This window comes from Notothenia rossii (assembly GCF_949606895.1).
Source record: "Notothenia rossii genome assembly, chromosome: 4".
In the NCBI taxonomy this organism is placed as follows: Eukaryota; Metazoa; Chordata; class Actinopteri; order Perciformes; family Nototheniidae; genus Notothenia; species Notothenia rossii.
In genome coordinates this window covers 25,150,290-25,173,979 of record NC_136902.1, presented here as the reverse complement: position 1 = coordinate 25,173,979, position 23,690 = coordinate 25,150,290, and the positions used below count along the sequence as shown (strand labels likewise).

Sequence of the window (23,690 nt, the reverse complement as noted above, 5' to 3'; positions counted from 1 at the left end):
ATAAAGGATTTATTGGATTGCATCTCATTTTAACATTAAATTGATTAACCTTAATCATTATATGTAGGAGTATCGCTCTGTCTTTTGTAATTCAACAATTTATATTCTGTTTTTGCACATTTGTTGCTGAATATTTGTTGTTTTTTTATTTGTCAATTGGATAATAATAGAACTGACTTTGAGTGTTTAGTATAGCATAATCCCTAACACTGGCATGGTCCGAGTGGGCAGCTCAGCAGGTCATTATTGTCTCGAGTGCACACTTGTACAAAACTCAGAGTTTCTACCTGGGCTAATCATTGAACTTTAAGTGTGTGCATAGTACCGAGTAACAGAGGTCAAGCACAAAGCTGATTTATTGTGTTAACCTGCACCTATTTTCCTACTTTAACACAAATAATGAACCAGAGCATGTAGAAATATATAATATAGTTTGTTTGTTCCAAATTACTCTCAAGATGACCAACGATCTTCAAAGTAAAGCTTTGCACAACAGCATGTCCTGTCATGTTTCAAGTAATACAGGCGTGTAATAGGAAATTGGTAGGAAGAAAGCTAAAGTGTGGACGAGAGGGACACACAGAAAATGGTTGTTATAGTTGTCATGCCGCCAAGGGCTGCATTCCCCCTTTGTACCATACACATTCACACACACTTATGATGGCAGCTCCAGCGTTCAACACCATCACACGCCTATTTGAAAACAGACTCCTCTCGTTCTGCCCCTGCCAGACAGAAATGTGCATAGCATGTGTGTCTCTGTTGTTTGACCATTACAAACATGTTAGTCAGTGTCCTCATTTCCACTTCACAAAAACACGCGTTTGGTTTGCGCTATTGTCTCCCTGAATTAATTCATTACCTTGGCAAGGAAGTGGAGCCATGGTTAGAGTTATTGTAATTTCTCTGTTCACCTAATTTTTATGAAAAGAAGGGCAAAAGCAATCTCATGTTGATTTTAATAATGTATCTCCACCAAAATGAATGGATATCAAAATAAGGGCATGGCTGTGATGTGTGTGTGTGTGTGTGTGTGTGTGTGTGTGTGTGTGTGTGTGTGTGTGTGTGTGTGTGTGTGTGTGTGTGTGTGTGTGTGTGTGTGTGTGTGTGTGTGTGTGTGTGTGTGTGTGTGTGTGTGTGTGTGTGTGTGTGTGTGTGTGTGTGTGTGTGTGTGTGTGTGTGTGTGTGTGTGTGTGTGTGTGTGTGTGTGTGTGTGTGTGTGTGTGTGTATGAATATATAGGATGGATGCAGAATGTATTTGCTTTATGTGTGCAAAACAAAGAAAGCTCTGATGCATGCAGGTTTGTGTATGACAGAGTGGGCTTTTCGCAGGGAGTTGCACATTCTTGAACAGATCACGGAGCACAAATGCGTACATGTTTATTTATATGAGCGAGAGAAAGGGTCTGAGGCTCAGTCAGGGCTATTTCTGGCTTTATCACTATTTACAGAGGGCTTAAACATGAGATGAGATTGACTCAAAAACAGGGAGTGCCCATTAAACTCTACTGATGACGGAAAACCTATTCAATAGATTTCGGTCCCCTGGTGTATAAAAGACATGCGTCCAATTCAGGAACTAAGGTTTAACACGTCAATCCAATTAACACCTGCAGATTGGACTGTGAGGGATGGAAATGTTACAATGACAGTAATTAGCCTGGTAAGCCAGATAATGCTGAGTTGAACAGAGCGCGACAAACATTTGGCCTCCCTGTCCTTCTGTTTTCACTTGGGGCCACTACCACCATATTTCTTTTTAAATAGCTTATCAAATGAGATTATATATGAGTTGGTTATGATACAAAGATTAGTTTGACCCCAGCACCAGCTTTAAATACTCCTCCGTGGACGTTTTCACACTTTAGTTTCGTATGGATTTGATAAACGAGTTATAATGTGTTGATTGGTTAGCTTTAGAGATGCGAGCAGTAGGATTGTGTCACCTTTGGGCAGAGCTTGTCCAGCTCTTTCTATTCTTTATGCTAAGCTAAACTTAACAAGGACTACTGGCTTGAACTTCATATTTTCTCCACATACAAGAAAGTTGAATCTAATGCTTAGCAAGAATAAAAACAAAAGCTTATTTCCCAAAGAGACAAACTATTACTTTACAGATCATAACAAGCAACTGTCTCTGCCTTCATGCCCTCATTGCTGTCTGATCTCCCTCTGATACAAAAAATACAACTCCTTTCTTGTACCATCTTCCTCGGGTTGTACAAACAAATCATGGTGCCTTGTAAAAAAACAAATAACTACTATGTTTTTTTTGCCTTTGTATGAGTCTAGTGAGGAGGGTTTTCAACGTTTATCTCAGTGCACTTAATATGAAACCTTAATATGAATCATCTGGATTGTTCCCTATATTTCCACGTGTTACGTCCCCTAAATACATAAATAATCAGGTTATATCTCCCCCTCCTCCCCCTCTTCTTTAAAGTATTAATATTGTCACTGAATATCTTATCTTTTTTTCTCTGAATCATAAAACAACCACCATCTAAAATGTTTGCAAATGAAATGTTCATCCCATCGGGGCAGACTTTGCTCCAGTTGTTTTCTAAAAATAGCCTGATCAAAAAGACTGCTTCTGCTATATTTGACTTCAGGTGCTTATTCCCCCATTTTCTCATTCTCACTTTCTCTCCAGTGAGCCCTCTGTGTCTACTATTTTTAGATTTTCCCATTTTAGCTGAGCAGGGGTGGGGGGTAGGGGTGTTGTCGATGGGCTGTCACCAGCGTTGCACACTGTGGGTGATGCTCAAGTTGGGAAAGGGGACAGCATGAGCAGAAGGGAGGATGTGGTAGGGATGCCTTGCCTCGCTGCTGCAGTACCCTTGAACATTACTGAAATAATAAATGTGCACACTGGGCCCGCATATAAATAATGGAAAAATGCCTGGAAGCCACTTTGACCGGGGTACAGGGCCGGACTGGGACAATAAGTCAGGCCGGGAATTATACACCCAGCCAGGCGTCTACCAGTTTTCTTTTGTGCCATTTTCCTGGATTTATTTGTCAATATTTACAGCGTTGCTGCCCGTAGTGATAGCCCTAAACTTTAAATCTACTACCCCAGAATAAACATATGAACATGGGTTACTATTTAAAAAGAATTGCAAATATATTTAGGAACCTATCCATGTGAACATATTTTAAGTGGAGGTCGACCTGACATCCTCTAGGGGGGTCCGGGGGCATGCTTGGACTTAAATTCATCAATCTGGTGCACTTTGAGGGGGAAATAAAGAGAATAAACCCATATGAAACAGAACTGTATACATTTAAATAATCATAAAATCATAAGAACATGGCCATAACCAATAACATACCATATCCAATATGAAAAAACATTGAAACTTGTTTATTTATTTGTTCTTGGTTCATTTAAAGTTGTGAGTGTGTCTGGACTCCTGAACCAGCCTCACCTGTCTCCCTCTCCTCCCTGCTCCTCTTTTGCGGCTTTCACACCAGCGCTTTTCCCGTTCTAGCTCCGTGCTAGAGCTTTTCTGGTTCAGCTCCGGTTTCCCTTTTCTGCTCCCGCTTTGTTCACACCACCTCCCGGTCCTCCCGATGGCCAGTCCGGGCCTGCCGGGGTATGTTGCATTTCTGACGTTTTTTATGGGGTAACAGTTGCTTAAAGGGTCGAAGAACTGTCTTGTTAACAGAATGTCAGCACTTCTCAGCCTCTGTCCATTGCACGCTTTGAATACCAGCTGGTTCAAGGATGAGGTTGTACTGTGACAGAGCTAGAGTGTGTTTGTGTGTTAGTATGAATGAAAGGTTGTTGTAGCTAAAAACTGAGTGCACATGTAGCAATCCTTCTGCAGAGGGATAAAGGGTTAATAGTTGATCAGTGAATTCATTCTCGGTAAAAATACAGAGGGTTTAGTGCTTCTTCTCATCATATCTCTCCTTCCTGCCTTCTTCTATTCCATCTCTTTCTTAATCTCTTACTCTTTCTGCCTCTATTCATCTTTTCTAATCATTTATTTGCCCCCCCCCTCTCTCTCTCTTTCCATTCCTCCTTTATTCTCTTTTCTTCAGCTTTCTCTCCTTTCTCCCCCATCTCTCGCCCTCCTCGCTGGCAGAGACTCAGCTGGCCTCCCGTGACACAAAAACAAGCCTGGTTGCCACGGCAACCTCCTATAGTCCACATGAAGTGATGCACATTTATTTTTAGATGCCTCCCATTCAAGACAATCAGCGACGGGTTAACGGGTGCACTTGTGCCACAGTTGCAGATATTTCTGACGGGTTATCCGAGTTATGGAGCACACACAGAAATGTTTCTTCATTGCAGCCCCCTCAATACAAGGATGGTTATGAAAACAAGTCGTATATGATTAAACCTTATTCAAGAATTATGCATAGAAAACCTATAATGTTCTATGTAATTTCCAAAACTGAATAAGCAGTAAATGTTTTCCATTATTGTGTATTAACAACATAAAAAACAGTAATATCATTTGTGTGTTTGATAGTCAATAATATACATGTATTTGGTAAAAACTTGGATGAAACAGAAATGTCACTTTTTGGGTATTTTGAAATGTATGTATATCATTTGTACTACATTTCCTATAATGACCCTTAGCAGTACTAAAGAAGAAAGAGGAGAGACATTAATAACCCAAAGTTCAATACAATATGTGTTATAATATTTTTTATTTGAAGTGTCTAAGCAAAATCTATACATCTCTGTGTCTTGTTTTAGCCCTGAAAATAATTCATTCCTTAAATCACTGCCACATTTTCTAAGGCATAAATAAAGCAATATAAACATTGTTGAATTAGGTTTTCTAAGATATGATCGGAATCCATCCTTTTCGGAAAATCAATTTGGGAGTTGAAACTTGCTTGAGATAGGTGATTTAGTCGAGTGAATATCTTGTGTTACTTTACTTGAACTGTTAGTATTGCAAGTTAAAGCTTTTTCTCTATTAATCTACTTCTGTTTTGTGCTTTTAGTTATGAAATAAAATTACTTGTTAAACAGAATGCAATATATAACTACCAATTGCAGTTGTATGTATACATCATATTACGCAACAAAGCTGTTGTCGAAACTTTAATGTAGCCCAGATTATTGAGGAGCTCTGGATGATTGCTTCATATGCTGAACTACAAACACAAACACAAAAGAAACTCATAATATCAAATATGAATCATGACTGAACAGATGGATCCATGGACAGGCCTTTAGGAAGAGCCCTCTTAGAGTATTTGGAAGGATTTGTTTGACGTCTACAAATGAAATACTTTTCTAACATACAGGTTAGTATCCACGCTCATGCCGACCCAGATGGCTATTATGTTTCTTGAGTGGGGTGCTCACAGCTTAGTGAGACTTTAGAGACACTTGGCAGGTCCACTGATGCCCCGTGCCACTCTAACAACAGCTTGTGCCAACACACAGGAACCCCTCTGGCATTTCGCTGGACAACCTCTGTCCCTGTTCCAAGTTGACAGAATTTGTCACACTCCATTCAACTGTCCACCTAATGGACGCACAGCCCGCCAGGTCAAACAGCTGTTTCTCTCGGCCGATTGACTCAATCAGCCAAGGCTCTGAAGTCTGGCTTGACTTGATTCCCAGTGTTTACACAGTGATCTATTGTAACTTATAATGTATTTATTACTCTTTTTTATATTGCAACAAATATGTTTTATAAAAGGTCTCAAAGGCTATTGAACGGATACATGACATTTGGTTCTGGTGTTCATGACTTTCCTGTAATGTGTGTTTAGTGCTGATCATGAACAAATGTGTGCCAGCTAATGTGCTACACTAAGGTTGTGAAATTGTAAACATGTTTCTACATTTACTGTAAGTATTATACTTGAGAGTAAATTAGCATGCTAATGTTCTTGTAGAGTCTAACAGAGTGGCTAACATGGCTTTGTTCTCTCATCTTGTTCAAAAAGGAGCCATTGGGCTTTACACGGTCTTGCTGTGTAATCATTGTTATACATACACAAGTGAATTGCCTATACATTTTGCACACAATTGGAGAGACTCCAGTTAAAGACACCATAAAACAAGCATCCTGCTTTTTGCCCGTGTTGATGGGTACTGAAACCGAGCCACCAGGAGTAGGTGATGATCCTATATAATCATTGTTATTAGAAGGAAGCCACTGTGGGAATACCAATTACGTGGGGACACCAAAAGGACAGAGCCTAGCATTGAATTGTGACATTGGGTTATGCAAATGTGATCCACATGACCATAAACAGATGCATACACACGTGCAGCACAGCAGGAATCCACACAAAGTTTAAGCCGCACAAATAATGTGCACATGAGTGAAGCATTGTGCGTGATAGCTCAGATGGTATGGTACACTTAGAACCTACAGCAAAAGAGTAAAGAACCCATTTAAACCCAAGCAATATTCACAATTGCTTTAACCAGCATTGGATCTTGTAAAGACAGATTGACTTATACCTTATGATATAAAAGTCTAAATCCAATGTGTGAATAGTCAGTCCTTACTCAAACCTATCCTTCATCCGTCTCACATTGTCTCCTGCCAGGATCACATGTTTCCTTTGCTTTGGACAGAAACCATATCTTATATTGTTAAAAACGGCTATTCTTCATTAGCATTAGTCAGGTGTACAGTTTATTTTAATTGGCATGCTCATTAAACCATCTCAAGCTGACTATACTTTAAAAAGTGCAATTAAGTAATGTTTAGGTCCTAAGGGGCCTGAGTAGCAGAGAGAGGGGGGAGGGGTTAAAGAGAGGGATATCATGGGTATGACGGAAAGAACAAATGACAATAAAACAAACGGCCTCAGGCAATTGTTAACACATATACCATACACTTCCAAATGGCTGCATATTACTACAATGCAGACACTAATTTACATCCCTGAATGTTCTTCTATTAACACATACCCTGAGATTTGAACACTCCAACCTATTGTTATTCTTACCATACTAATGACACCTTGTATCAAATATCTGTTATCTTGGGTGACTACAAAGAGATGCAACAGACCAATAATCATTTCAATTGTATTATTTTTACTGATACTACTCGTCAAAAGTAGTCACACCATTTTTGTTTTATTTAGATGTGGTTGCATGACTGCAGTCTTTATGAACTGTTTTTGGGCTTACTGTATAATGAAATCATTTTATACCAATGTGCTGTGTTAAGTGATGGATTCCTTCAGTACGCCCAGTAGCCTATCAAGCAGATGATTTATAAACTGCTGATCGGTGCCAGGGTCTCAAATCAGCTTGTAGGGTGTATTTCAAGTATACTGTATTCCTCTTTCCGTCAACACATGGATTTTACATTACATTGCATTTAGCTGACGCTTTTATCCAAAGCGACTTGCAATAAGTGCGTTCGACCAAGAAGATACAAACTTGAAGAAAACAGAATCATATAAGTACATCAGGTTTCATAGAGCTAACACATTTCAAGTGCTACTCAACTGGCTTTAGATCAGCCAGTCCGTTATTAGTATATTAGTGGCTTTGTTAGTAATTTTATTGCTCGAAGTGGAGTCGAAAGAGATGAGTTTTCAGTCTGCCCTGGAAGATGTTTAGGCACTCAGATGACTTAAAAGATATAAACATGATGGAGGCCTTGTTTGTGTAGCTGTCCGCCTTCCAACACAGCCACAGGTAACTGTTTCTGACCCTTCAAAAGAAAACTATTCGCTTTCTGTGCAGAAATAGTAGGAAAAACATAACTCTACTCTTCCACTGTTTTTATTTTTTAACACAATAAACAGAAGCAAGACATCCCTTCCACTTGTTAGTATTTCATTTGTATGCACAGAGAGCAACACTTGTTTTTTAATGTACAATTGGCTGCCCCCAACTACCCACAGTAAAAAAAAAAATGGATGGTGTAATACACAATTTGTTAGTCAATAACACGTTAATGAAATGGCTCTGACTCTACACAATCAGCTACTTTCACACACTTAAACGAGGCTCCACACTTCCTGTTTGAGGTCCTTTACACATTTTGCACAAGTCTGAGCAGCCTTTCTGTTTACATAAATGTTTTAAAATACTGGAACTGTGGTCAACTTGCTCCGTCCCTCTATCTTTACTTTTTTATCAAAGTCAATCAACTGGAATGATCCATTACTTTCAGTAGAATGGCAAAAGTAAAATGACTGAGCAGTATATTGACTGTTGTATAACCAGCATACAACAAACACACCAAAACTAAAGCTGTGTGCAGCTGAACCTGCACGACATAGATGAATATTCCCACCGGTGTTGTGTTTACAGCTCATTGTCACTATTTTAATATTCTCATCACATTGGAGTTGTGACCCCTGGCATGATGGTTTGTCATATCTGTTACCAACAGTTACCACCCTTCTCTCTCCGTGAAGTTAAGACGCCATCTGTCAGCTTTGCTGCTGAGTGGCAGGTGCTCTGGAAACTGCCAACCACCCGATGTGCACAGCAAGAGCTTCCATCTGAACATGTTATTGACACATGTAATCATTTGTACAGTTTTACATACTAAAACATGCACAAACATAAATGTGTACATGCTCTATTACAACACAATCTCTGATAAAAGATGCAGATGGGGGAGTGAGAAAGTGTTGACACTGTCACCGGAGGTGGTATTGTTTAAGTCACAAGGTCGCAGGGCAGTCTAATTAAACGGCGCAGGCTAGCAAATGCTTCCTCCCACAAATCGATAGCTAAACTGAGCAAAGTGAAGGAGGAAGACAACGTTGGTTCTTCACAGGCTTGAAAGTGCGAGCAGCTGTGAATCCAGGAGGTCTGCCCAGAATTCCTTGGTGTGTGATGGTGCTTGCCAGTTCAAAAGAAAGTGTAATATGATCATATATGATACATGGTCTGCTAAAAGTGATTATGAATAAACATCTTGTAGTTTAAGTAGTTCATAGTGCTTCAGTAAAGTACAATGGTACATTACATATCCACAACAAGTTACCTTGTCATTAACCAAAATATAACAACAGTATTTGTGACTTTTTTAGAATATTTTAATTATTATTTAATTAACCTTAGTCATTTGTGTATACTGTTTATATTGTGTAGATTTGGTATAATATTTTTCTTTTCTTTTTTACTTTTAAATTGTACTTTTAATTCTCTATTCCACTTTTTTCAGTATTTATATTTTAATGTCTGAACACACTGATGCTTTTGTAACAAAATCCCAAATTTGGATCAATAAAGTATATATCTATCAATCTATCTATAACTTATCATAGATTTGACCTTTTTGTGGTATTATATTTAAGCCATTCGTAAACCATTCGTCTCCTTTAGTTAACTCTACAGTGAAATTCACTTAGAATTGTATGCAATCGGGTACTGGCTGATAATATGATATCTCAGGAACAAAAGACTAGACTCATGGACAGACTGACATTACAGCCCCAGGCCTTGCTTCCAGTGTTGAAAAAATATCAAATGTGTTGTAGATCTCTCACACATTTCTCTGCGTAGTTTATCATGTTTTTGAAAAGCACGCTGTTTAAGAAACGTACAAGGTGTCTATGTCCTCAAATATTCTTGCAAATCATCTCAGTTGGTTTTGTTCTACTTCTTCATTCTCTTATACATAGCCTCTTCAAGTCTCAATCTTCCTTTCTGTATTTCATCAAGAAGATAAATGACAATTACATAAGCCCAGAGTGGTAAATTAGATCAGAGCTTCATGCCCACGGTTGATGTGATAACAGCAGGGGAAACATTCCAGTGCACAATATGTGTAAATGATGAATGTGTCTGAAGACAAATATTTGTTTTGGCTTTTCTTCAGATTGACGGAGAGGAGGAGAAGAGACGTTTCGAGGAGGGCAATGCACGTTACCTCCAAAGTAAAGCGAAGAGACTGGCGGAGAAGGAGCGCCAGGAGTAAAGCCGCTGCTCTCAGGAGTTACATCTGCAAACACAGTATATCAACCCCACTCAGCAGTATGAAGGGAATACAAGCCTTCTCTCTGGTTCTGTAATTGTAGTCTCTTTTTAACCAAAGTGTCCAAATATGGCTGTATATGTATTTTTAAGAGAACATCTTTTTATTGATGTGTCACAGTCAGTGCAGAGTGACAGTCTGACTGTAGAAGTAAGAGTACTATTTTATTTTAAGACGATTTGTAAGTATGAAGACTTCATGATCGGTGTCGGTGCAAAGTGATAGTCTGAGCGCAAAGAAAATGATGAATAAGTGAGTGAATAATAATGAATAAAATATCCAAGCGTTTGTCTGGGGCCCTCGCCTCGCGTCTTTTCTAGTTTGATGGTGATGATGTCATTGTCTTGGGCATGCCTTGGCAGAGAGGGCACACGCTATCCATCTTTTCAGCACTGTGTCTTTCACAGAGGAATCAGGGGAGCTCAGGGGGCTTTGACTCAACTTGCATCTCTCCCACGCCCGCCCTTCCCCCTCTCCTCTCCCCCCCTCCCCTCTGCTCTCCTCCTCCTCTGCCTGTCTGTCACACTGTGACTCCAGCGTTCGCTCTGCCTTAACATGCTCTCATTTCCCTCGCCTGCTTACCATCACGTCATCATGTGTCTCCTTTCGTTTGTGATTTCTATTTCTTCATTCTCTCGTTCACTCTATTTGTCCCTCTGTCTCCCACAGTCTCCCTTTGTCTCTGCATGAGATATGAGAACAAGCATGTTACCTGGGTTTGTGCACAGAGAAAGGTTAGAAAGATTAATCAAATTAGAAATCATTTTCCATATGGCCACGCTGTGATTATTACCCGCCATAAAAACGATATACTTAAATATAAAGCAGGATTGTTGTTTTCATTTGGGTATTTAAAAGACTCTTCCGTACGAGTCTCTAGGCTTCATTCCTGTGCAACAGATGGCGGAGTCTAATTTGAGATTAAAAGCAAAGTGAAATTCAAAGACTAAAGCCCTGTGAGTGAGCTCTGTGAAGAACAAAAGAGACACACAGATCCAATCATCAGAAAAATGCCTTTATGTGTGGACCTTTGTTTGTCCTCTTAATGTTTTGCTCACACAGACAGAAACTGATTTGTCATTGCATCTTGAAGGTTATTGTTTGTCCCTTGCTCCCTCCAGCACAGTATGTCTGCTTTTCATTCCCCCATGACAATAAAGTTAGTCTCAATCTGCACCTCAGGGAATACATCTATTTTTAACTCCAATGAAGTTGAGATATCTTGTGGGAGAAGGAGAGCACAGGGAGTATGAGAAGGAAAATCGGAGATGCGAGCCGTCTCAGATGGCAAGACTTTTGAGCTTATTTAAAAAGTACATGTTCCTAATGCACACCATCAGCGCAGGTTATTCTGACTCTCCCTGTCCAGAAAACATTTGATTTCCCAACATTCACATGAATGCTCATTACTGTCTTCGGCCATTGCAGCTAGTAGCATCTAGCTTTCATACAAAGAGACACAATGTGGTAACCATGGTTACTTATGTGGAAGAAAAGACTTGAAATTGAAAGAGATGACATTATCAGGAATAGATGTTTTTCTTGCAGGGAAACATTTAAATAAATCCAGCTGCACATCAAGAACAATGATTAGGGCAATGGTACCAGAGGCCTGTCAAACTGATTAGGCCTATCAGACAATAATGTAAAAAAAACTTGATCTTATGTTTTTCATGTCTTCGCATCCAAATTAGGGGCCTATAAACCCCCCCTGAATGATCCCCTGGTGCAGGAGAGAAAACATTTAGCAGTCTTACGGAAGAATAAACGATAAAGCGAGACGCTTGGAAGCGTCTCCATCGTCCGTCATTTTCTGACAGCAGGAACAAAACTTCACAACATGAGACGAGACCCAGGGACCTGAACCGTGTGAACGTCAGATGTGGAAATAAGTCTGCCAATATTCGTACGTTGCTCTGCTTCTGTTTAGCTTGTTGGCAGAAGTTGCAGATGCTCAAAAAGACGTCAGACTCACAGAGTAAACGATTCAACAGATCAATGTTTCTTCTCTTTTTTGTTGTCAAAATGTTTTGTTTGTGCTTCCTGGAACACCTTCACAGAACAGCGATGTGAGTCCTGCATTCAGCCCTCCACTATTATCTGGGCTCGGAGCCAGGAAGGCTTTCCTTTGCAGAGAAGTAGGTGATGGGGTGTACTTTGTCTGGCCTGGAACCTCCCTTATTGTCAGCCACTGGGGACTTCTGGATTCTAAAAGAGCACATGAGTAGGACATTCAAAGTAATGTTAAGTTTTAAACAACTGGTGTGTGTGTGTGTGTGTGTGTGTGTGTGTGTGTGTGTGTGTGTGTGTGTGTGTGTGTGTGTGTGTGTGTGCGCGTGCGCGTGCGTGTGCGTGTGTGTGTGTGCGCGTGCGCGTGCGTGCGTGTGTGCGTGCGTGTGATGGAGTTGACGGTGAGAGTGGGGGCAGCCCGGTGCCAGTGGGCGGGAATGCCTTCTGTTACTTTTTACTTCCAGGTCACCAAGCATCACAGAGGAGAGGATAGAGATGAGTTGTTCCTGTCCTATCTCTAATGATAGCCTTATTTAAGTCCAAAGGTACAAAAAGTAAGCATCTGCAACACGTTATCCACACACCATCATACACAAGAAATATGTTTGATGTCTTGACTGCAAGCATTCATCAAGTGTGGAAGGCACCTATTATAATTCTGGTAATGTATCGCTTATTCATGCACCCTCTGACCGATTTGCTAAAGCAGACCTGACTCACGTTACACTGACAACTTAATGATTTTTTTTTTCAGACAGTAGTTTAGGGCCAGCTCGCACAGACACATTCAAATATAACAGTGCAGTTCACTAACTCATCGGTTTGGACATTATGTGTCGATTCAATTGTGCCATTCGCTCAAAACGTTGCTTTAAAAATGTGAATATGCCATCCTTTGTTCTGTTTCTCTCACACATGCACCCACTTTCAACTGCAGTTCTCTCATCATGACTTTTATAATAATCTTGGCGTCCTCAGCTTCTGCACCTTTACATGTTTTAAGAAATACAAAAAAAAATTGAAGCAAGCATTACCTTTTGCACCTCAAATCATTAACACAGACATATCATCTGTTTATTCATTTTTACAGCTGCAAAATGAGCTGGGTTTTATGAGTTTCTCCACACATTGCCCCTCTGAGGAAGCTTTGTTCCAGCACAATCAGTGAGAGATCTGCACCATAGCATCACAACTTGACTGTTGGGGTGCAAAGGTTGCAGTTTAATGTTTGTAGTAAAAAATGCAGTCTTTTTATTACCTGGGACCTGTTTACATTGCAGCTATTTCCACTTACCTTACAGAAAACAGACACAATGATGGTCATTGCAATAAGGTCCAACAATGCAAATAACACAAGTGCTCAAACAACCAAATTAAAAATCTCCAGTTTTATCGCAATTATCCCAATATAAACCACCAATTGTTTTCAAGTGAAATAAAAGTTGAACGCCCCAAACTGTTTGCTTAAAATATCTAATGCACACAAAACTGCATACTGGAAGCCTTTAAGGGAAGATATTACAACATTTGATAACACAAGAAACATGTATCTTTTGTTTTCAATGTCTTTAAAATCAGTTGATTCTTTCTGTCCATGCTAACAGGTAAACGTGTATTCAGTCAGTGCGTTGTTTCTGTTGCGGCCCCATTATGTGATTTTAATAATGTAACAATTGTAAACCTTAAGGCTGCAGTGTACAGATTTAAATATTGATTGGATCAGATATAAAACTGAGGGGAAATTCCCCAGCCTGGAGGATCTCTCCTTTAAAGGCTCTCAGATACTGTACATCCTGGCTATATTGCAGCAATATATATCTGTTTTATTAAATGAAAAGCAGGGAGAGAGAGCTCCTCAGATGAACCATTCACAAGATACATAACAATGAAAATAATCCTTATAATAGTGGCAGAAACCAAGGCACCAGGGACCTCTTTGTGTCTTCTCTCGTGTAGGGCTTATTAGTTTTCTCACTGGGTACAATCTAGGCCCCGAGGGAGGAAAGCTGCTCTTACAGAGTCATCCAGGGAAGGATTCTTACATAACAAGTCGTATAATGTCAATGAAAAGGGCCTATTTAAAAAGGAGCATGAATAACACGAGGGAAAAACTGCATTAATTGATATTGGAGGTTCAATGAAGAGGTCATTTAAAACATTTGGACAGAGTAAATGGATGCTTATGCAAATTAGATTAAAACTAGCTGCAATACTGTTGTCATCTTATCTGTTTATGTTAATGATATAGGCTGCATTCTGTTTCATATGAGACCTTTAAAGACCAATATTCCATGTTCATGGATTCAAGAGTGTTTTTTAATTCAAAGTAAATAAGCAACATGCAGGAGCAGTTCTCGCTCTGTCAAAACGCCGAACCCTTTTCCATGAATTATTTCTTATTGCGGTTTACTCCCACGGCTACTGAGCGTCTGACCCGCGCACGAGCATGTGCTGTCGGGAGCGCGCAGCAATCATGCCTCATCCGTCGCACGCCTCGCCAGCATCGGAAAATAGAACAATAAATTCGCCTTTTATCTAAAAGAAAATACCGGCTCTTTTAGCTCTCGTGGTTTCGCAATATTACCCGCTACGTGGTTGAAGAAGCTGACATTTTGTGTCCATAATTAGTATTCCCCCCCCCTCTCCATTGAGACAAAGAGGGCAAAAAGATACAAGAGGAGTACAGCTGTGGTGTTTCAGGGCTCATCCTTCATTTTCGCTGGTCATTTCTTTAAGTAACCTGCCGACACTCCTGACGCTGAGCAGTTTGGGGAGGTAAACGACAGGAAGACACTTCAGCGGACCTGAACCGATGCCACTGTGTTTTCATTCCCGGAACAATGAGCCCGATAGAAGCCTGAAACATCTCGTGAAACATCTCGTGAAAGGTAAGAGGAGACTCGCACAGCTGTTTCTAATCAGCAACTGATTAGCTCATTTTGACTTGGGTGTAGGAAAACAGCTTCACCCGAACAGGTGGTGTCCTGCAGCACAAGAAGCTCAACTGATGACAGAGAAAAGTAAAATAATCAAATTGAATTAAATGTTACATTCCTGTTGACCTTACATGCATATTTGACCTATTTCGAGAGAGTATCTTTGTACTCAAATTGCATGCACGACCAATGTGAATGAGTAAGTGACCTGATCGAATTGCAAACATAAGGTTACACTGAGTGAGTGAGAAGCCTCCTTTTCATTAAACCTGTGTGGTGTTGATTACTATAAATGGCCAGGCTTATGTAGAGTAATTCAAGGGAAAATGCACTAGTAATTGGAACAAATTAGTCTAGACTATATGCAGTTTTCACATATCATCCTGCAAAACACACAAAAGAGGGACATGCAAACTTATGAAAGGAATTTCTGCAATGTGTTGAGCAAACATCTTAGCAAAGCTTTACACCTCTTGTTTTTATCAATGCAATTCTAGGCTTTCTTGGTGTTTCCTTTTAGCTTTTTTTCCTCAAAAGATAATTTGCAATATTCAAATCTGTGTGATTTGCTGATATTAAACCTTAAAATGAAGCTGCTCAAAAGAAAAGAAGGGTATTTGTTTGTCACGAGAGATTATTTAGATACAACAATGGTGAGTGTAGCCACATATTGACACGTGTTACAATTTTTAAATAAATTGCTTTCACCATGCATATCATCTAAATGTATTTGTGGCAAAGAAATACAACATAATTGCCTCTTGAGTTTTACTAATCTTCAGACAACTACTGACACAAGTACAGCAAGATAACTTATATTTAGCTTTAAGAGAAGTCCTGCTTTAATCTTGCAACTTCATTTAGTGCCATGATGACAAAAGGCAGCGAATGAGCAGGCAGTTGAACTAATATTTAAATACGTTCCCGTGGAGAGGTCAGGGCAGAAGCAGAGGAGAGAGTGGATCACATGCAGTGGCAGGGCACAAAGTGGCTGTGCAAGCCAATGATCACATGCACTGCTCAGAGAAAGTGCTGTAGACCACATGTGACAGTAGCTGCTACACCACAAAGCCTCACAACAGACATCTCAGTGTTTCACGGGGCATGTGTGACATTTTGTTTGTCACACGTTTGGCTCTGTCATTTTGTGACCGCATTAGCCCGTGTTCACACTGTTTTACTTTTATTTGAAACAACACAACAAAGTGCATCCCCTTGTTCAGAGTGATATGTCAATGTAGCATTAAAGACCATAAGTATTTCGAAAATATAATATGGACTCTTCAAGTCCCCTTAAATCTGATGCCTGTTTCCAGTACAAAGTCCAGAGCTCCTGCCATATGGTGCCCAGTGGTCCAGCTACAATCATAGCTGGAGGTAGCCTAAACAGGAAGAGAGGCTCTAGGGTTACATTTGTGATGGAAAATTCAACTACTTACTCCATGACAAGCCATACTCTTGGCAAAGAAAAAGTGCTTACGATGCGCCTCAGTAACATCAAGCACCATGTTGGATTCTGACCTTTAAATACCTTTTAACCCATTTATAAATCCTTCGGAACAATTGACACCGATTGCACCATTACGCCTGGTAATCTTATATTTACCACAGCTTTGTGCTACTGGAAAGTCAGGTGAAGGAATTATATGTTTTCTAATGACTGAACAGAGTTTAAAGGGCCCTATTATGCTAATTTTCAGGTTCAAATAAAAATGTTGTGTCCCTGCTGTGACATGTTTACATGCTTTAATGGTCAGAAAAGTCTTTATTTGTTATCATACTACCTGTGCTGCAGCACCTGGTTTCGCCCTCTGTCTGAAAAGCCCAGCCTTCTCTGATTGGATGTTAGCCTTTACAGACCATTTTACATGTACATAAACCTATATAACACACTACAGAAAGGGGAAAACCCCCCAAAGAACATTATAGGGCCTCTTTGGGTGTATCACTAAACAACTGTGGAAGAAAATACCCATTGAGGATGTGTTGATGAAAGAGCACAACAGAACCAATGTCCCTGCACTGCAAAATCCAATTAGAGCTCAAGTTTTAGATTCCCTATTTATGGCTCCTTCAGCTTGGCAGAAGTACCTAGGAGCATAATGCTATTGATATTATTTGATGGACTTTTAATTAGTGCTTATTAATCTAATGCTATTTGAAATGTTTTGAATCCTGTTTCACTGAGATCTACTTCAATCAGTGTTTGCAGCCTCATTAGAAACTCTCTCCTAAACCTGATTCATTAATGACTGATGGATGCCTTCCCCACCTTTACATTGTAGAAATAATGGGCATACTGTATGTTTGATTAAAGAATAAATTAGAACAAAAAAAACGGACTAATGTTTGTCAGTCTTTTGATAGGGAGACTATTAAGTAAGACACGTTGTAAATCTAAAAAGGGACCCGTTGGCAACATTGATCAGAGAGAGGGGCCAATAATTCAATAATTTGCCAGTTTGATGTATAATGTCCAGCAGGAGGATATAGATCCAATAGAGAAATAGTCTTAGCTTACCTCTCTTGAGGTCAAGGTCAGATAAGCACTGTTGTAGTAGCTGGTCGTGTTTCTCTGACTCTGTTTGGAGAGAGCAGGCGGCTAACCTCTCCGCCTCCCTGCTGTGCATTAGTGAGATGCTGGATTAAACGGAATGGGCATTTGCTCACAACATGTTGTTATTTTTGTTGTTTCAGCCTTTGAGTATTAATGCTTTAGCATATTTGATGTCTGGTGTCACATGCTGTACAGTAAGTAGATACTTTACAATGACATCCACTGAGCAAAGTTACTAACCACAGGAAGATTATTATACACTTTATCAAATGCACATTTTCATCTTTCATCAAAATTCAGAGCCATCCAACTCGGATAAACTGTGCTTTCAAGGCAATGTTTCATTCATAGTAGGAACAATACCAGCGACTGCACTTTGGCCCTCTGATAGCCCAATAGACTGGGGCAGAATGCTGATGTGAACAGAAGGCTCAGGGAAAATGGATTAAAGGAGCTTTTATGTTCTTGCCTGAGACGGACACAGTTTCTTCTATCGATGAGGCTGGTTCAGTCTCTATTTGGGCAGTTCAATATTCCTAATTGTAGATAAACTGTTGTCATGTTATATTGCAATGTACATGACGTAGATGTCGAACATTATTTTGGCAATGAGAAACGTACAGACTTAACTCCGAAGTACTTCCTTCAGTAAACAAACTATAGAAGATGAATGTGTTTGCTTCTTGTTTGTTGTCCCGGTGTATAAGGCTCAGTTTTCTAATGATGATGTCCTTTCTAAAAAGGAGCAGAGTATTTTGGAAAATGTAGGGACATTGTGCCAGTATTCTTTCATGTCCCCTTTTGGAAGTGAGTAAAATGGACTTAATATGAGAAATGACACACAAGGACTGATAGTAGACCAGTACAATGACAAAGCAGTCACTAATCCACAGTTCTTCATATTTTACATTTTTATATTTACTTCATAAACATGCAGTTAGTGTGATCCAAAGTTTGTTGTCTGCTGAAGGTTTTCTTCAAGACTGATGCAGTTGCTATGCTACACAGGAAGAGATTCAGACTGGTGCCAGTGCAGTGGAGCAGAGCGCCTCATGTGATGGTGGTTCACCAGTGGCCGATCTTCTGAAGGGACGATAAGGACATGTCAGAGACCGGTGACACAATAAGCCCACTGGCTGTCTTCAATGTGACCACAGTCCTGGTTTAATGGATTTTGACTAGGAAGGTCATGCTTTTGCTAAAAAGTTGAGCTGCTAGCTGATAAAGTTTATGTTAAGTATATTGAGAAATCAGCTACTTCGCTGTAATGCAGCCTTTCCATTTAGAAGAAGACACCTTTGCAATATTACAATATTCAAAATCTAAGAAAAAAATATATTAAGCATCATATCACGTTATCAATATAATGTGGATATACCTCCCAGCCGTACTGCTTCCTCCTTTGGGTACAGAGCCCAGCGTGAACACTGAGAGGAGACCCACAGTGGAAACAGGAATCTTGATAGACTTTAATTAAGCCTTGGCTAGTTTTAGGCTTTGGTATGGCATATTGAATGAAACCAGACATAATTAAATATGTAGACAGATAGTAAAGTAATGAGGTCATAGAGTAGAAAGGCACTGGAAATGACACTCAGCCGATAACCAGTGGGAACGACAAGCTGACGTGGATGAAATACTTTTTTAACTTAGTCAAATTCATTTTATTTTACGAGTCTTTTCTGTGTTTGTGTTCAAGCCAGTCCTGCCGGTCATTTTTCATGCAAGGAGGAACCTCTCCTGGACTCTCATTGATAACTACATAATGAGCACTCACTGAGGATGAGTAAGATTGATGTTGTTTTGGTTTCTGAGGGCTGTTGTCATCCCTCATGCGGTGAACGAGAGCTCTACGCTTGCACTTTGTGGACGACACCATGCATCATGCCTAAACTGGCTACAACAACAACATATCCTTAAGGATAAAGTGCGTGCAAGGTGTTATATACATAACCATAGTATAAACAATTGTATATATCATTTATTAGTTATTGAACTCCTCAGATAAAATGATGCTAAGTAGAAATATCAATTTTGTCCTGTGTAATTGTTGGAATATATATGTGTCATAAATCGAATGATCGTATTCTGACAATCTCAATTGTTGTGATAATTTCTGTGTCCTTAACGGCTGTTTTCATACTAGGAGGCTTTGTCTCTGAACATTTTTCATAACCTCTTAAAAGCAGGAAGATTTGATCCACACAAAGAAGAAATGCAAAGAAAATGTTTTATATTTTGACATCAAACATCTGAGGTGCACAGAGGTCAGAATAATTGTTAATAGCATTTCTCCAGGATAATTAGTAAACCTCTTTACAACCCAATAATTAGGTTTAATGCCATTTATAACATTGAGATGATTCTGTTAATGATAATTGATCATGTTCACAAGTTTGTAGCTGTCCTGGTTTCTGGTGCGACATTAGGCCAAGCTGGCACTTAGTAAACCTCAGCCACACCATTCTAACTGCAGCAAATGCCTGCAGGTCTTCGCCTAATCACGTCGTTAAACTGTAAAATGTGGAAAACAGGTGATGTCTGAAGTATCCCAACTGACATTTCAATGTGGCCCACTTGTTTTCCATTTAGCTCTATTCAATAGAACTGACCTGGGACCATCAAGCAACAAATACAACTGGATATGGGCTGTAACACCTGAGCACACCCACCACTCTCATCTGTTATCTTAAAATCACCATACACATATAAAGAGTCAACTACAATTAGACCTTAACTTGCAATGTTCTTACATTTATTGTAAAGGTGTAGGCCTGTAATATGTAAGTGGAAATATTCTGAAAACTTTGAATTTTGGTCATGCTAAATGTTCTTATAATGATAGTATTTCTGCACAGGAAAAATATAGATGTGGGCTTGTGATTAGAAATTCACCTTTTTGATTTCACTTCTGAGAACAGACTTAATCATTTTAGAAACATAAAAAGTCAATAAAATGACAGATCAGACAACATTACTAAACCAAAGAAAGTTATTACAGCCAAAAAATAAAAAAGCTTGATTATACAGAAGAACCATCATTTATAATTAACCAGAGAGAAGTGTAGTACCTTTTTTTATTTTTTGTAATTGCTTTAAAGTGGGACAAGGGGATGGACGATTGACCCTGACATTCTCTGCATCGGACACTGAACCCTCAAATATGTAGAGGGCTGTACTTGGGCTGCTCTCTAGCTTGAGTGTTTGTAACTGTAAATGTGAAGCGAGGTGCTGCTGCTGCAAAAAAGCCCCACCTGCTGACTTGACGTTCAAAGTAAAGCACCTGTCATGTGTACGCATCAGATGTTATATCAAACACTGAGGAATTGTCCTTGGGAAAGCTGTGCTGCCTCCCAGGATCGAGTGTTTTCCTCTCCGACAGCTCCAGGGAGGAGTGGCTGGGGGGGCAATAAGACCCCATGCATCACACCTGTCAGCAGGAAGCTTATAAACAATGATCACTCCAACTCCTGCCAATTTAAAGCTGAGAGATGTGGGTCAGCATTTCACATGTACTCCAGCTTCACTCTGTACCACACCAAACGCTTCCTTCGAACAGGTTTCCATGTTATTATTGGTCTGATCTCATTTACTTTCATTATGCCTTTTGTTGCAACAGATAGAGACATCTTTCTGCCTGCCAAATCATGTCCAATCACTCTTCCTCCCTGTACTGTATCTCAGCAGATTATAGTTTGGGATGAAAAAGTAAAGAAGTGTCCATTCCCCTTTTTGCAGCAGTTCAAAATGTAGGCTAGCTAATAAGTAATCTGTTTTTCCCCATGAGAAAAAAAGCACAGTTCCCCTACACAGCAGTTTTCATCAACCCTAATGGTATAATGCTAATGGTATTTCTCTAAATGCTTCTGTACAAACAGGTCGTCTGACTTTTATGTTTACATCGACAGATACATTATGGTAGTGAATACCTTATGCTGTGCTAGAAATAAGAGAAGCAATGCTGAGTAATCTGTTTTGAAACAAACATAAAATACCCTACTCTGCGTAGGGTCAACGCAAAAGTAAAGACACATTGATAACCCCTTTTATCATATCGGTACCGCTAGTCATTTGTCAACGGGGGGTGCTAGTGCTAGTGAATTGCCCGACCGGCCCACTCCGGTAACGGCCCACCGGGAAAACTCCCGGTATTCCCAATGGCCATTCCGCCGCTACATACAGCTAGCTGAGGCAATTGGTTCATATTTAGCTCAAATAGATGTTGGAAGGGAACCATTTACAACTAAAGGCATCATTTCTATTTTTTGGAGCTAATTTCTTAAGCTCGTAAGAAAAAGCTAGTTATTATAGATAAAGACACAATCATTGTTTGATGGCATAAGTCTCAGAAGTGGAATATGTTATTCCAAAGCTGATCAATACCAAATGTTATCAGGTCAAAATGTGTATAACTTACTTTGCCTTTGCTATAAAGCAATTGTGCACATCTGGATGTAAACAGATCATGTAGTAGGCTACATGACAAGAGTGATCATTAAAATGCATGTTAAAGCTTCCATGACGCATTACTGTTTCCTAATCTTCCCAGTATCAACACCTAGATGAATATGTGCCACTCGAGTCACATTCAACATCTCAATGTTAGAAAGAGAAAGTCTGTGCGTAATTGTCAGTGCAGATTTCCCCTGTGGAGAGGACAGATTTGGCTCCAAGGCTCAGGGGATTGTGGGTGATAGAGCTGTTGTTCCACTAACTTGGTGAGGAAGCCCGTCAGTCACGTGTTAAATAAAGCCACTGCTACAACCACTCTACCCACTCTAATGCCACTAAAACGTCGTTACCATTGCAGCAATTTATACTTTCTTAAAGAGCATCTTGCAGGTTTTTTTTTTCTACATTTATGCTTAAACTTGCTTGAAAATTACAATTAAAAAAAAAAAAGAATGTAGGATTTGATATGTTTTACGAGACATAAGGGCAGGAATTCAGAGGGAAAGGAGCAATTTTGAGCTCTGCTCTAAAAAACGGCTTTTTTTTAAGGTCATACGTCAAACGCGTCATATTACATCACAAAGGGGACACATCTCCGCTCTCTGACCGCGGGTATAGTAGAGTTGCGTTGAGTAGAGTGGTTGTGTTTTAGTGAGCTGGTATTTTTCGGTAGTTTTACATTGTATTTCACCATTTGTAATCATGGTGCAGTATTGTGTTTGTGCAGGTTGCACACATACCAGCCTGTCAGGACATCGAGTCCACAGTAAAAAGGACCGGAGCTAGCGTTCGTTCCTGGGTGCGTTGTGCATCCACCTCCCTGCAGCACATACTCTCCACAGCTTTATCAGGAAACCGTATTACTTCTCTCTCCCCCCCCTTCGCTGCTCTCTCTCTCTCTCCCCTCCGGTACACGGCACCGTAAGACGTAGTGTGGAGTTGCATTAGGTAACGCTGTGGTGGCTGTACTGCTCCAGCCGTCTCCTTTGTGTTTGTTTGTTTCCCCCTGTCCGTGTTGTTTGTGTTTGCGTGGTGGCTGTCACTCCTGGCTCCCGGCTCAACCTCCACTCACCTGCTGCAATCAGCTTTGCACCCTCCCCGACTACACACCTGCTTTCCATCAAGCCATTTACAACGGCATATCAATGGAGGCTCCACAACCTTTCTCCGCCATATCGTCAAGTATCAGCCGTATCTTGCGTCTCCCCTCCGGTACACAGCACCGTAGTGTGGAGTTGCATTAGGTAACGTGAGATACGGCTGATACTTGCGCATTAGTTTCTGTTATGGATCAGTATCAACAGTCCTGCCAGTAACGTTACTATATTATCAATGCTACGTTAGTTATAGCCTGATATATGATAGCTAACTTCACAATGTTGCGATGTGACGTTAGCTAACATTCTGTAGCTAACGCCGGTCACTCACCAAGATAGCTGCCCAGTTATCCACTGGTTCTCCTCACACCACAGCTCAATTTCTCTCCGATGGCCGTTATTTCTTCTAATCCTTGGCTGCTCCTGGTCTCTTGGACGCCTAGCAGGCTCATAATTATAAGGTTGTGGTCCGTCATATGCATTTGAATATTCATGTTCAACTTCTTCTGTGTCTTCTGTGTCGAAACTAGCATGTTTATTAATACGTTACACCGGCCGCTCTCCCCCTTGTTTCCCCCATGTTACGTCACAAGCGGGAGGTCACGTGCCAAGGCTTTTTTTTGCGGAAGTGAAAATGTCTTACAAAAACGACGCCAGATGTCACAGTAGTGTATATTTCTGTATATA

The 23,690-nt window shown here is 40.1% G+C and overlaps 1 protein-coding gene across 5 annotated transcripts in view; it reads left to right on the top strand.

Moving 5' to 3' along the window:
- The window catches only part of acot7 (acyl-CoA thioesterase 7), a gene marked incomplete at its 5' end in the record, with an annotated part of 104,453 nt that extends 94,214 nt beyond the window's left edge, over positions 1-10,239 (top strand). For all 5 annotated transcript variants that reach the window (XM_079675387.1, XM_079675385.1, XM_079675386.1 and 2 more), the window contains one exon: positions 9,796-10,239. In XM_079675387.1, the coding sequence (XP_079531513.1) occupies positions 9,796-9,894 (99 nt within the window). In that variant the 3' untranslated portion in view covers positions 9,895-10,239. The remainder of the gene's footprint in view (positions 1-9,795) is intronic.
- Positions 10,240-23,690: the final 13,451 nt, after the last annotated feature.